At 38.0% G+C, this 14,899-nt stretch overlaps 1 protein-coding gene across 1 annotated transcript in view; it reads right to left on the bottom strand.

The window, feature by feature from the left end:
• The window catches only part of NALCN (sodium leak channel, non-selective), a 390,104-nt gene that overhangs the window by 22,342 nt on the left and 352,863 nt on the right, over positions 1–14,899 (bottom strand). The window contains exons 30-36 of the mRNA XM_045008683.1: positions 11,220–11,340; positions 11,037–11,135; positions 9,423–9,516; positions 8,776–8,882; positions 8,288–8,362; positions 4,162–4,281; positions 2,958–3,026 (exon numbers count right to left, since the gene is read on the bottom strand). Of these exons, the coding sequence (XP_044864618.1) occupies positions 2,958–3,026; positions 4,162–4,281; positions 8,288–8,362; positions 8,776–8,882; positions 9,423–9,516; positions 11,037–11,135; positions 11,220–11,340 (685 nt within the window). The remainder of the gene's footprint in view (positions 1–2,957; positions 3,027–4,161; positions 4,282–8,287; positions 8,363–8,775; positions 8,883–9,422; positions 9,517–11,036; positions 11,136–11,219; positions 11,341–14,899) is intronic.

The following is a 14,899-nucleotide window of genomic DNA, read 5'->3' as shown; positions in this document are numbered from 1 at the left end:
GGTTTATGGCTGTGGATCTCACCCTTTCCAGGCTACTGCGCTCCTTTCAGGAGTCTGATTCGTCTGGAGCAGCCCAAGTTTCATCTCACTTAAAAACTACTTGCTTACAAAATCAGACATAAAAATGCAGAAGTGTCACAGCCACACTATGACTGAAAAACTGCTGACTTTCTCATTTTACCCTATAATTATAAAATAAATTAATCGGAATATAATTATCGTACTTGCATTTCAGTGTATAGTATATAGAACAGTATAAACAACTCATTGTCTGTATGAAATTTTAGTTTTTACTGATTTTGCTAGTGCTTTTTATGGAGCCTGTTGTAAAACTAGGCAAATAGCTAGATGAGTTGATGTATCCCCGGAAGACCTCTGCATACCGCCAGGGGTACTTGTATCCCTGGTTGAGAACCACTGGTTTATGGTAATCAGTACAGGATTTCACTGGAGATTTAAAGATTTAAAGAAACCCATCTATCTACAAGGGCAAGCTTTAGCCCCCCCCAGAGAGACTATGACATAACAATCAGCACAGATTGATTAAACTATTTTAATTTCTTACACAAGTCAGCCTGTAGTGCCTAAGCAGAGACAAAGAGACACAATACAGCAAAATGTATAGAAAATGGAAGCTGTATGATATTTTAGCATCGTGGCAGAATTATTACTTTAGGTTAAAAAATATTTGGACACTGCAGGAATGTGTCTCTATTTACAGGGGAGGTGAAATAATTTTCATCAGAATCATGACAAATCTGACAAATCATGATAAACCTTTTTCCATCACACTACATCATAGCCATAACTTAACGGGACTGATAAAGCTCTTAACATGAAAGCATAAATAACTAGGTTAAGGGCTTGAAAAAATCTATAATCCTTCAAAAAGCTTTGATGGAAATGACCAGATCTGGTTGCATAAGAGAAGCAAGAGTTTTTCACTTGACTTCCAAGGCTCTCCATGCTGTGTGGTTAGATGGAGGCAGCCTTTTTTCTTTGCTGAACAGACTCTGTGACTTACCTATTCTTAACCCTTTAGTCCTAATAGAGAATTCATTTCCTTGACTGCAGTTACTCTAATATGTCTTACGTCATAGAAAATGTTTGGAGAAGCTTTGCCACAACAGAATGCACAGTATTACAACTTACTAAAGAGATACATTTGTTCTCTGCATAGGTAGGTGTCAGTTATACTTGCTGTCTGTTACACTGGTGTAAATCTACATACCAGGTTAATCGAAAGTAACTTCAGTGGAACTACTCTTAATTTATACAAATGAATCTGAGAATCTGGCCCAACATCTTTATTTTACTGAGCACTAATCCCTTATTTAGATAAAATATAACGTGCAAGTTAACGCTAGCACTGTGCTAACACCTGCACTGTGCAGGATGGAGCTTCTGCCTGTGGACAGCAGCACAACCAGATGAGCACATCACCCCATACCCTGCTTTCTTGTGGAGAAAATAAAGAAAATAAAATAAAAGTAACACACACACACATTGCAGCACATTGAAAAAGCAATGGTTACAAATACCGAAAAGGGCACAATATATATTCAGGGCTTTAGATGGCAATAATTTTAAATGATGTTGTGTCTTGGTTATCTTTTTGATGGCAAAATTTCCAGTAACCATAATTCATTTCTGATATGTATGTGATGCTCTGTACCTTGGAGGAACACCGTACACCCCAGGTTCATTTTTATAAAATGATTGTGTGGTATCCAATGCAAAGTTTGTCATGTCTGGTGTCTTTGGAAGGCTTATGATGCACTGAGCATGGTTATTATAGTGATGTTTTAGTAATTGTTACAGTAATGTTATAGTAATGTTCTAGGTTATAATTTCCTGTATATAGTTATGAGACTGAAAATGTATCCTCATGGCTTAAAGCAAGGCCAGGCAAAAACTCTCCAAGAACAGAGGGGCAGTTCACACCTCATCAGGGCATGTATGGGACAAACCCAGCCCAGCCTCACAGGAACAAAGGATGCAGGCCTAGACAGCAACAAAATAACCTGTTGGGCTCTCAAGGGAGTCACCCTCCCCTTCCTTTGGTCAGTTTGGAACTGCAATGAGGTAATGCCCATCTGACTCTGAAGAGGGGGGCAAAGCCAAGAGGGAAGAAATAACATATAAAAGGGAGAGACGTTTGCCATGATCTTCCTCTCTCTTCCACCTACATCTACAGACACCACCACCACCAAGCGACTGAAGTGCTGATCAAAGGGGAGAGCCTGGCCGAAGGGCAACCAGCCAGCCTGTGATGAGAAGCATCTAAGTTTGTAAGGGCACTGAAAGTGTTAAGATCAGCTTAGAATGCGTTTTGCTTTTATTTCATTTGACCAAATCCGACTTATTATGCTTCGACTTATAGTCACTTAGAATCTATCTCTATAGTTCATAAATCTGTTTGTTTATTCTACCTGAAGCAGTGTGTTTGGTTTGAAGCGTGTCAGAGACTCCCCTGGGGATAACAAGCCTGGTACATATAAATTTCTTTGTTAAATTGACGAACTGATATAAGCTTGCAGCATCCAGCGGGCATAACTGGACACTGCAAGATGGAAGTTCCTAGGGTTGTGTCTGGGACCAGATATATTGTCTAGGGTAATTCGGTTGCACAATCCAAGAAGCAGCTTACATGCCAGAAGCTATGCGTGAAGAGCCCAGGAGTAGGGGTTCTCACAGAGGTGCGGGGTAAAGCTGGCTCCCAGAGTCAAGGATTGGAGCGACCTAGCAGATCACCGGTCCGGATAACACCAGAGGGGAATGTCACAATGTAATACACCTAAAACCCTGATATTTTAATTGAAACATATAAAATGGAGACTTATAGCAGCAGTACATAAAATGGAGACCTATAGAATGTGCTGTAGAAAAGCAAAGTGATAAATCTTTTAATCTATGCATAAGCATTGTATTGACTGTAATACCTGATTTGTACTTACATGTTTCCCACAAATTGAGAAGAACCTGAAGACAATTACACATGCACCCATCATATATGTGTATGCATTCTGAAATTTAAACACAAGAGACTTCATATACAGTGTCCCGCAGTGATCTCTCAAATGATAAATTTTTCCTGCATGAATCTCTCTGTGAATTATACAGTGCAATCAGCATTTTTTAAAAAGTAATATTTCAACAACAAATGCTGAACAATAATAAACTAACAGAAAAAGCTGTGCCACTTCAAAAGCACTAGCCAAACTTCCCAACACAATAAATCAACAAAACCCTCACAGTTCTCTTAGCTGGGCTGTAATTATGTCCAACAGCCTCCCAGTTCTATAAGTCTAGGCAGCTGCTGGCTTGCAGAAACTCCACAGGCCTGCCAAGCTACTCAGCAGCAGGGGGCAAATTGAAGATGCCAGGGACAAAGGGACAGCACACAAGGCAGTTCTGCCCCCACAAAGAGTGCTTGAGATAGACCAGAGGGAAGGCTCTCAAAAATGTAGGGAGGTGACAGCCACAACTGGGGATTGTAGATTGAAGCCACCTCTCCTCTCCAGTGATAAGGTGGGAGAGCTCATGTTCCCACAAATGCGGGTGTACACCCCCTCCCTTTTTTAAAAACTTGAGAGGGAGGGTGCAGCTGACCTCTTCCCTGGACAGATAAATCTTCTGCTTCTCTGGACTAACTGTTGTTCTATAACAAAAATGTATGGACCGGATTCACTGACATGCTTTGTGCTGTTCATCAGTTTAGAACCTCTACCGTTTGTTTTTTTTTAACAATAACTACTACCTGGATTATTCCCTCCAGCCTCTCTTCCTCTCTCACCCCCCAATGAAACTGCTCCTGGCAAGATCTTCCAATCCCAGGACACCACATTTCTTCCCTCTCCTCATTCTAATCCCTCCTAAGGACTCACTTCCTCCACAAGGCCCACAGACCCTGTACCAGTCCAATATCTTCTCCACTTCAGCACTATAGGATGTAAGAAAAATCTAGTTCACCAACCCCACAAATTGTTATCTTCTTCTTGATTCCCAGGGCATCTTGTTTTATTTGGGTCTTATTTTTAGTCTGTAAACACTCTGAGGTTGGCAATTGTCCTTATTTGAATCAGGGATAGCAGTAAAACTCTTGGTGATTAACCAATAAAACCAATAAATGATCATTGGAGTTGCAATTGTTGATCTTACTAGTAAGGCAAAGTGAAGTATCACCCATATAACACCAAGGGAGGTCACCAAAAGGTCATATCGATTTCTTCTGCTTTGCCAGAAGCCAGCAGGTGACATGGCAATAATCTTCATAGTGACCTAGAGAACAAAAGGTTATTTTTCACTATAAAAACATTTGGTCCCTAAAATGTTTTGGTAGTGTTCTACTTGTAGATTGGTTTTAAATGAGTAGGAGTTTTAATAGTTAAACAAAGGGTTAGTATGAAGGTAGAAAACGATTAAGCTGATGATGCATAACTAAAAAATTACATGTGTGTGTATGGGTGTATGAAGTGACTGAAGTATATATTAATGCCAATTTTGCACAAATACACTTAAAGGCAAGGATATAACTTTCTTATATGTCTCATGTATTGCAAATTAATTTAAAAGCAACCTTCTTTTTCCTGTTGCAAAAGTTTTTTTTTACTTCTGGTGAACTCCATCCATGCTCCACAGCATACATGAGGAAGCATAAGATTGGAAGAGAAAATAGTGTGGGCCAATAGATTGCAGTGGGTTTCACAGTGCTCCTAATGAACACAGAGATTGAAAGGGTTGATTGTTCTTAGAAACAGGTTTCAGAGTGGTAGCTGTATTAGTCTGTATTAGCAAAAACAACGAGGAGTCCTTGTGGCACCTTAGAGTCTAACAAATTTATTTAGGCATAAGCTTTTGCCCAAATAAATTTTAGTCTCTAAGGTGCCACAAGGGCTCCTCGTTGTTTTTTCTTAGAAAGTTAGTGATGCCACAGGCAGGATGTTTAAGAATAGGTTCTATTTAGAAAAGATAATAGTATTTAGCAGTCGTACAAGCCATGTGATCCATGCAGAATGGCTACAGAAGAAGGTTTAGCGTTGCACATAGTCAGTTCTTAGCTACGCATATTAATGGCTTGAATGTTACTAAAGAATATCAGATAAAAGAAATAATAATTAGGCACTAACCTCTCTGGTTTTATATCCTAGCTTTCAATACTGACATTTAACAATATTTGTTAAATTCCCAAAGGCTAAATTGTATTTAAGGTGACACTGGTTTAGGCTCAAATTTGACACACTCTTCACTTGCCTGATCGTATACTCTCCACTCAAATATGACTGGAAAGTGCAGGACAGAGTCCCAATTTTTATAATCTGCAGAGGAATGTTTTTCAGTTTCCAAATATTTATTTTTTGCTGTACTTCTCCATCCCTCCCATTCCACAAACCCAGTTTTCCCACAGTTAGCAGGATACAATCGCTCCACCTACCAGGATTTTTTTAAAAAAAGGTCTACCACAGGCAGACTAAATCCTCCCTTCCCATGTCTTTTCAAGATATTTTATTGTAACAATGGGGTCCACCTGATATACATCTCAGTCATCACTAAAGCCATGTCTCATAGTATCCTAAAATAATAATGAGGTCTCAAAGTAAGTTTTTTCCACTGATTCTGTGGCCACTCGTATTGATGTTTGCAATAGGAAGAGTGATTCTTTTCTTACAGAGGTTTGAGCTCTCATCAGTGGTCTTTAGGACTGGGTCACTGCATTCTTTACCAGAGCTATGCAGTTAGACCTGACCCTACTCAGATTCTGTGTCTACCAGGGTCCAGGCTTGGCCATGATTAACCAGGACAGGCACCAAGTACTTGGCAGCAAGCTGCATTTATCTGGCTGCAAGGCTTGTGGGGATGTATCTGGTAGGTTGGGGATATGCATGACACAAATGAACTGGAATTTTTGGGTGGACTCAGGAGATGCTTGTGGGCACAAGGGCTCTAAACTTTTGAAGAAGGACCTTGATAAGGGAGTCAAATAGGCATCAAGAGTTTTCTTCAGTTTGGAAACAAAGGAACATTTTATTTTTACCTGTTAACTTCCTAATCCAGGAGAGAAAGCTGAACCCACAGTTTAGATCCTGCCAGTATTCTTTTGTCTAAAAGATTTTTAATTTATATCCGTATCTAGATCACTTTTTCATTAAGATGCAGTCTACTATGGAGCTTTACAGAATTTTCTCTTTCCTTGTGCAGCACTCTCACTGTTAGTCTGAACTCTCCTCAATGGGCATGATTCTGGACCCCCTGTTGAGGAAGGGCCTTCATTTCCCCACATTGGTTAGTGGTTCTTTTAGCTTCCTTGTTACAAGTTCTATCTGTTTGTGCATGGTAGAGGGCATTGGAATTAGACTTGTTTGAATCCCATGTGCTACAGAAATTTTACCTTGAATCCAACTTTTCCTTTGCCCTCTGGACAGTTTCCTACTCAGGATGGCCTCCAGGTAGAATGATTGCCATTAAAAAGTCAATATTTCTCAACTAGCAGTTACCTCACAGAGGTATCTCAGATACCAACATATTTCCCCATACTTACCACAGGAAATAAATAAGGTATCAGATTGTGGTGTGGTAACTGTTGACATTATAATGAGAGGCTCATAACTTTATGGAGGATTCTGTAGAATGGTAAAAAAAAAAACTACAGAAAGGCTATTATGTTCAATTCCATAAATCAGCTAAAATGTAAAGGCTGCTAAGGCTTTACTTTGATCCTCTTTATTTGATGACTAGCAAAGCGGGCCTTTTTAGTTGCCATCCCCTTTCTTAGGCACACAGAGGAGCTGAGTTCTCTGATTACTAAACTGCTTTACCGGCAGATGTTTCCAGACAGAGTTGTTTCTAGATTAGGGATAAAATATTGATACAAATCCATCTACTTTGATTTCCTTTCCCCATGAATCTTGTACACTGAAAATGTCATTTTTGTATGTTGAAACAAAACCCTTTTGAAATGTTTGGAAATTGTTTGTTTTCCCAGGCAGAACAAGAAATTTCTAAAGCAATCCTTACTTGGTGAATCAAAAACTGGCCATGTATCCTACAAATCAAACCTCTCCATATCTGCTCTCTCTTCTAGAGGCACTGACTCCTCTTGGGCAGAGAAGGCATAGGCAACATATGATATATATAGGACTGCTACAAGGTAATCACTTCATTGTTTATCCATCATTGCTGGGAAAACCTATCATAGGAGCATATAGGAACTGTCATATTGGATTAGACCAGTGATCCATCCAGTCCACTATCCTGTCTGGGATAGTGGCCAGTACCAGATGTTTCAGAGGAAAGTGCAAAAAATCTTGTAGTGGAATTATGGAATAAGTGAACCACAAGGGGAAGTTTATTCTTAACTCCCAAAAATTTGTGATTGGCTTACAATCTGAAAGACGAGGATTTATATCCCTTCTCATTTTTCATCTTATCCAGTGTAGCTAACTATGTTATTACCTATATAAATATCTAATCTTTTTCTGAACCCTACTAAGCTCTCAGACTCATTCCTATCTTGTTGAAATGAGTTCCACAGGTTAATTATGCTCACAGAGCTGATTTTGGTTGCAGTGTTTTCCAGGCTGCTAATTAAGGAAAACCAACCACCTTCTTTTCACTGCTTGTACTAAATATTGTCTTTTAAGATGGGAGAAGAGTCATATGATAAAGGAAATTATACACCAGTAGTTATGTTTGTCATTATACCCCTGTTATATAATCATTACTTTTCTAAGCTCGTATCTAATTACTACCTGTAATTCTGTTGCTTTTGCTTTTTAAATGACTGAGGGAAAGGAGATGGCTACACACACAGAGATGCCTAGAAATATATGTGCTTTCTATGGCTAACAGTCTTTTTCCCTTCTGTTTTCTCATGGTGTCATATTTAAACAGACTGAGAATGAAAGGAAGGATCAGACACAAGGTGTATGTTTTAAGCAGGACTTCCCAGGTAGCTAGACCTCGTGCTGGCTCACTGAACAGAACACCCTTTGCAACTCTGCTTTAGAAATTTGCTGAAATACCATTCTCACTGCTATACATATCCCGGATGAAACTATCTGTGTTGCAGATACATGGACTGAAAAGGATACACAAGTCAGCATTTTGGGCCTCTAGCCCCATAACAAGTAAAACACGCATTTCTGCAATACATACTCAAGCACTAGTCATATGAGTTGCCCCATGGATATGTAGCCTGAAATTAAAACTTGGACAGTAACCCCAGAACCAAAATAAAATATACAAAACTAGTCTGACTCTGGAGAAACAACTAAATATATTACTGTACCTCTAGGACAAAAATGAAGGTGAAAACAACAGACATTGTTGCTAAAGGAACAGTCACTGGATCTTCGACATCCCACTGAAATGGAACAAAGATAGTAGATCATAAAACAGATATAAAAATCTATTTACTACTTTTTAATTTTTATTTCAGTGTGTATTGTTGCCATAGATTCTGTTTTTACAGTGAACAACACATTCAGGCAGGAATGGCAGGTGGGTGCATCTTTCCTTTTATATGGATTTAGCGTTAAATGAGAAATTAAAAATAGTGGGCCAGATTGTTAATTGGTATAAACTGGCGCAGCTCCAGAGACTTTAATGGAGCTGTACTGATTTACACCAGCTGAGTATCTGGCCCACTGTATTTAGAAATATTATATTTCCAGCAGTTCATTGCTAGCTATGGCCTTATGTACAGTTCACTATTTTAAAAGGGTAGAGCTCATTCGTTCCACCACTGTTACCAGACGCAATAAGAAACAAAAATACCTTCACTGAAAGCAAGACAGATTGGGCCAGAACAAGCACAGCAATAGTCCTCTTAAAAAACGGATGCTGCGTTATATCATACATTTTGGCTCTAAAGCCATCGTTATCTGAAAAAGAAGGAGTTAAACAAGAAGAATTAAATTGCACACAGTGGTATTTTTTTTCCTCCCTGTTGCTTGACATATTTTTCTTGTTTGTTAATGGTAACCTAATCCTTGCCTGGTTTTGAAATTCATTTCTAATTTTCTGCTACAGTTTCACATATCAAATAGTGCTTCTGAACATGTAATTTCAAATACTGAACACCAATGTTGCATGAAGGCTTTGGTAGGGGTAAAGCAAGTGCATCATTCAATTGCTGTCAAGATAATACATTCAATTCATATAATTAACAGGCAAGTGCAAATATATTTCATTTAAAATTCATTTTTTCATTAAGGCTTATCCTAAAACCATTGAAGCACAACCTTTTTTGGGTTGATTTTAATAGCCTTATGCAGAGATCTGTAGTTGGAGCCTGTTTCCACATTAACTTATGCACAACCTCCTAGTGGCCTAACGATTACAATTTTAATTTGAATCTTAGACTCCTGGGGAATTATGAACACTAGGGCTCAACATGAATAACATCAGAATATCTTTGATACCCGGACGAGGTGGGAGATGAAGAGGTTGAGCTATCTTCAGTCTGCTCTTTAGATCTTCCCACCGTCTCTGATCTACAGTCAGTAAAGCTGTACCCTTAACAAAGAAAAACAAGAAGTTTTTGTCATATAAAATCTTAAACATTTAAATGTTGTGCACATGAAAACAACAGCTTGCCTCAGGACTTAAAATAAAGTTACATTCTCAAACTCTCCTTGAATAACATAGTATTTGGGTAAAGGGGTCAGAGCATCAGCCCCGCACTCAAGAAGATTTCCAAATGCACCAGCGTGAGTTTCTGGTACTCAACTCAGCAAGCTCAGTTGTTGCTCTTTGTATCAGCAGCCCAGTGGGGGTAGGGAAATCTACAGGAGGTCTTCCATTTGACTGAACACCATTTGCTGGGGAGCACTGTTTTAAACAGTGGTTGATTCTGTCTGGACTTTGCTGTAAAAAACCCTGCAGCAAGGTATTAGCTTGTCAGCACTGCTCTAGCTTATCAGGGAACCAGCCTTCTACAAAAGCACTACAGACACACTTCCTATGCTTGTAGTATCATTTAAATAAAATAGACATATGCTATGACACAACACTTTCCATAAAGGAAGCATAAGATATGCAGATATGACTTCAGGGTAGGTAGTAATAAAGACCATACACATAAGCATTTTGATAGCATACTACAAACTACACTATTTAAAATTATCTTAAAACATAATAAGGTCCTTACAACATCAGAGAGCTATAAAATCTCATACTAAGGGTTTGGAGCTGAAAAAGCAACAAAGAACTTTTAAAGGCAAATGTCCCAGATTGCTCTCCCAGACACATAGAAACTTTGCCCAGTAAGCACTTAACCATACAAAGCTGTCTGAGCAGTGGTACCATCCTCATGGCGTGTCTTGGAATGTCTAGACTTGGAACAGTGAGTCAAACAAACAGGTGGCTGTCCTACTAATAAGATCAGAAAAGCTCCCTCTGAGGTGGACATAATCTCTTTATGGAATTGTGTCCCGAAGATATGCCCTGGGAAGATACACCCTAAAATGTTATGCAGTTAAAGAGACTGATTATTATATCACGTATTAATTCTCGCTGTTAGGCCAAAAATCATACAGCACAGGAAATATTAAATTTAAAGGGATTACACAACAAAAAGATTAATAAAAACTAGTGGATTATTGGAAAGACTTCATTACAGAAAAAATAAAAAGGTAGTAAAATAAAGACAAAAGCTTAGTGAAATTTAAAAACAACCATGTCACAGACTCTAGATCTGTGTCTCAGGAGCTTTCCACCTCACCACCATTTTTGTCAAGCGAGGAACTCAAAGAACAGTTCTCTTTGTTCATTGCTTATGGGTCAAATTGAGACCATGCCTAAATTCGTACTTCAGTACACCTGCAGCTGCTCACTTCAGATCTGAATTTGGTCCTATATCTCTCTTCAGGTAATATGATCCGAAGGCAATAATGAGGTTGCTTCTTGAATTGTAACTTACTTATATTAGCAATAGCACATCTTATTATCTCATATTGCACAATTTGTCATATGATGTTAAAAGCTAACAAAGTATGAAACTATTCCCATGTGAGATACAATAACTGAATTATTACCTTATTTTCATTGAAATTAGCAATGACAACTCCAACAAAAAGGGTCAATCCAATCATGCAGCCCAGGAACACAAAGACATGAATATAGATTCCATGGATCTGCATATACAAAAAATATGATTATTCATCAAAACAAATTCAGCAGCTTTCGAAGCGTTAACAGGATTTGATATGCTTGCTTACCGGCCCCACGCGATGAATAATGACATCTCTGACTTCCACCCAGCCTTTTAATGAAAGAACTTCAAATAGTGCCAACATGGCATTTCCCACATTGTCAAAATTAAAATTGCGAGGATTTGCCCTGAAATAATAGTAAAGGAATGAGTGCATTTTAACTATCTTCTGACAAGATGGATCTCAGGCATCTTACTGTAGCCCCTCTAAGTCAAACAACACAACCTCATGCTATACAAAGGAGCTAATCATATAAAGAAGCACAGTTTTTATTTGTGTTATTACTCAACTTTTCTTTCCATATCTGCTTAGTTTTTCTTCATATTCTATGTCAGTCTGAGACTGTAAACTCCTTTGTTACAGTGACTGCGGTATTGTCTAAATCTCTACAAAATATGCAAAGTTCTGAATAATAATACTTTGAAAACTAAAAAAATTACATATACTCCACTTAATTGCTAAATCTTTACAATCTAATATTTATTTATAAGCTGAGCTACTGTAAAAATGATAAAGCTTATGACATGGCACTGTATTTTAGAGTGTTTCTGACAATACATTGCCAAAAGTTAGCGATCGTGAAAAAAACAGTTCGGATGACACTGGCAGAAACAAAGCTATGTCATACAACCCTGCTAATGTACCTCAAGGAACAGAATTTTCAAAAATGCCTATGTGATTTAGGCTCCTGGTTTAGTCAGTAGGTGCTTCTGCAAATTATCATTCATATTCATTCATAATATCAGATTTTGCTAACCCAAAGAGAAATGTTAACAAGAGGAAACCACTGGTTTTCTCAGCCTTCAAACATAACATTCTTTGTGTTAGCCAGGATTCCAAAGGAAGAAACTCCATTTGAAAATGAAAGAATCCACTAGAGGTTAGTTTTTTAAAGAGCTGTGCATCCCCAATCAGAGTCAGATTTTCTGAAAAGTTCAGCCTCAGGTACCATTCAGACACCAAAATAAGTAGCTAGATTTCCAGTTTCCCTACCAGCGTAACTTTTTGGAAAATCTTGCCACTAAGGCTATGTCTACAATATGAGTGTGATTCCCCTGCTCGTGTACACATACTCATGATAGCTCGAAGAGAGTTGGTGTGAGTATAAATAGTAGTATAGCTGTGGTAGCACAGGCAGTGGCAGCAGAGGCACAGCTTAGCTGTGCTTAGTACAAACCATGCCTCCGTTGTCACTGCCCATGCTACTGCAGCTACACTACTGTTTATACTCATGCTAGCACTCACTGAGCTACCATGGGTATCTGCACACAAGCTGGGGAATCACACCCCTAGCTTGCAATATGGACATAGCTCCCACTGTGACTCTCAGTCTATCAGGTACTGGGCTCTTGAAAATCTGGTCCTACAAGGCTAACAACTGGTACTCACCTCCTTGAGTAATACACTTTCTGCAGTGACAAAAAATTCTCCAAACTTCATAGTTTTGCTGATTAAGATCTTTTTAGTTATTTCTGGATCAAACTGAAGTGGATTGAATTTGTTTACTCACAGGAATTCTGCCTTCAGAATTTATCTGAAGCATACGGAAGCGGAAAGAGTTCTGCAGATGTCACAGCTTCACTGACTGTTCAAATCACAGTGTATTATTTCATCAGTGTAGGATGGCTCTGAATCTTCCCCTGCTACCACATTCTTTTACCCCCCCAATTAAAATAATTTTAGCCATTTTGCTGAATTTGCAAAAAGTGAAACACCCTCATTTCAAAATATAAGCTATTGAAGACAAGTTTAACACATTTTAGGTGTTAGAAAATCTTAAATTGACACTGTCAGAATATAAATCATAGACTTATTGTTGCCATTAAATCATTGTTGCATCTGAGATACCACAATTAGGGCTGTCAATTAATTGCTGTTAATTCACACGATTAACTAAAAAAAAGAATCATGATTAAAAAAATGAATCACGATTAATCACAGTTTTAATCAAACTGTTAAACAATAGGATACCAATTGAAATGTATTAAATATTTGTGGATGTTTTTCTATATTTTCAAATGTATTGATTTCAATAACTACACAGATTACAAAATGTACAGTGCTCACTTTATATTATTATTTTTTATTACAAATATTTGCACTGTAAAAATGATAGAGTATTTTTCAATTCACCTCATACAAGTACTGTACTGCAATCTCTTTATAATGAAAGTGCAACTTACAAATGTAGATTTTTTGTTGTTGTTACATAAAAAACTCAAAAACAAAACAATGTAAAACTTTAGAGCCTACAAATCCACTCAGTCCTACCTCTTGTTCAGCCAATCACTAAGACAAACAAGTTTGTTTACATTTATGGGAGATCATGCTGTCCATTTCTTATTTACAATGTCACCAGAAAGTGAGAGCAGGCGTTCTCATGGGACTTTTGTAGCAGGCATTGCAAGGTATTTACATGCTAGATATGCTAAACATTCGTATTCATGTTTCGGCCACCATTCTAGAGGACATGCTTCCATGCTTGTTAAAAAAATAATTAGTTAATTAAATTTGTGACTCAACTCCAGTGGGGAGAATTGTATGTCTCCTGCTTTGTTTTACCTGCATTCTGCCATATATTTCGTGTTATAGCAGTCTTGCATGATGACCCAGCACATGTTGTTCATTTTAAAAACACTTTCACTGCAGATTTGACAAAACACAAAGTAAGAACCAATGTAAGATTTCTAAAGATGGCTGCAGTGCCTTCCAAAATCTGAGAGGGACGAAGTGTGCAGCATGCTTTCAGAAGTCTTAAAAGAGCAATACTTCAATGCGAAAACTACAGACCCTGAACCACCAAAAAAGAAAATCAACCTTCTGCTGGTGGCATCTGATTCAGATGATGAAAATGAACATGCGTTGGTCTGCACTGCTTTGGATCGCTACCTAGCAGAACCTGTCATCAGCACGGACGCATGTCCTCTGGAATGGTGGTTGAAGCGTGAAGGGACATATGAATCTTTACAGCATCTGCGACGCCAGTTACAATAGTGCCATGTTCTCACTTTCAGGTGACATTGTAAACAAGAAGCAGATAGCATTATCTCCTGCAAATGTAGATAAACTTGTTTGTCTGAGTGACTGGCTGAACAAGAAATAGGACTGAGTGGGACTTGTAGGACTTTACAATATTTTATTTCTGAATGCATTTTTTTTACATAATTCTACATTTGTAAGTTCAACTCTAGAAATCACACTACAGTACTTGTATTAGGTGAACTGAAAAATACTATTTCTTTTGTTTTTACAGTGCAAATATTTGCAATCAAAAATAAATATAAAGTGAGCACTGTACACTTGTATTCTGTGTTATTGAAATCAATACATTTGAAAATGTAAAAAGCATTCAAAATATTTAAAATGTTATTCTATTATTGTTTAACAGTGTGATTAATCATGCAATTAATCATGATTAATTTTTTTAATCATGAGATTAATCACGATTAATTTTCTTAATCGCTTCACAGTCCTAACCACAACATTTCCCTGTGTGTAAAATAGGAAATATCAGATGTGTACAGTAATAGGCAGCATGTTTGCCTTTCCTGCACTTCCCTCAGGTTGGTAGGGAAACTAGATTGGTCTGTTTGTCACCAGTTTTATTTGCTACTTTCAGTACTACAATGCTGCAATGTTTGGGTCCTGCAGCAGATTAACAACTGAACTATCTGAAGAAAGACTGG

The sequence above is a fragment of the Mauremys mutica genome, chromosome 1 (genome assembly GCF_020497125.1).
Source record: "Mauremys mutica isolate MM-2020 ecotype Southern chromosome 1, ASM2049712v1, whole genome shotgun sequence".
NCBI classification, from domain to species: Eukaryota; Metazoa; Chordata; order Testudines; family Geoemydidae; genus Mauremys; species Mauremys mutica.
The sequence above is the reverse complement of the archived record's forward strand: the minus strand, read 5'-3'. Positions and strand labels throughout refer to the sequence as shown.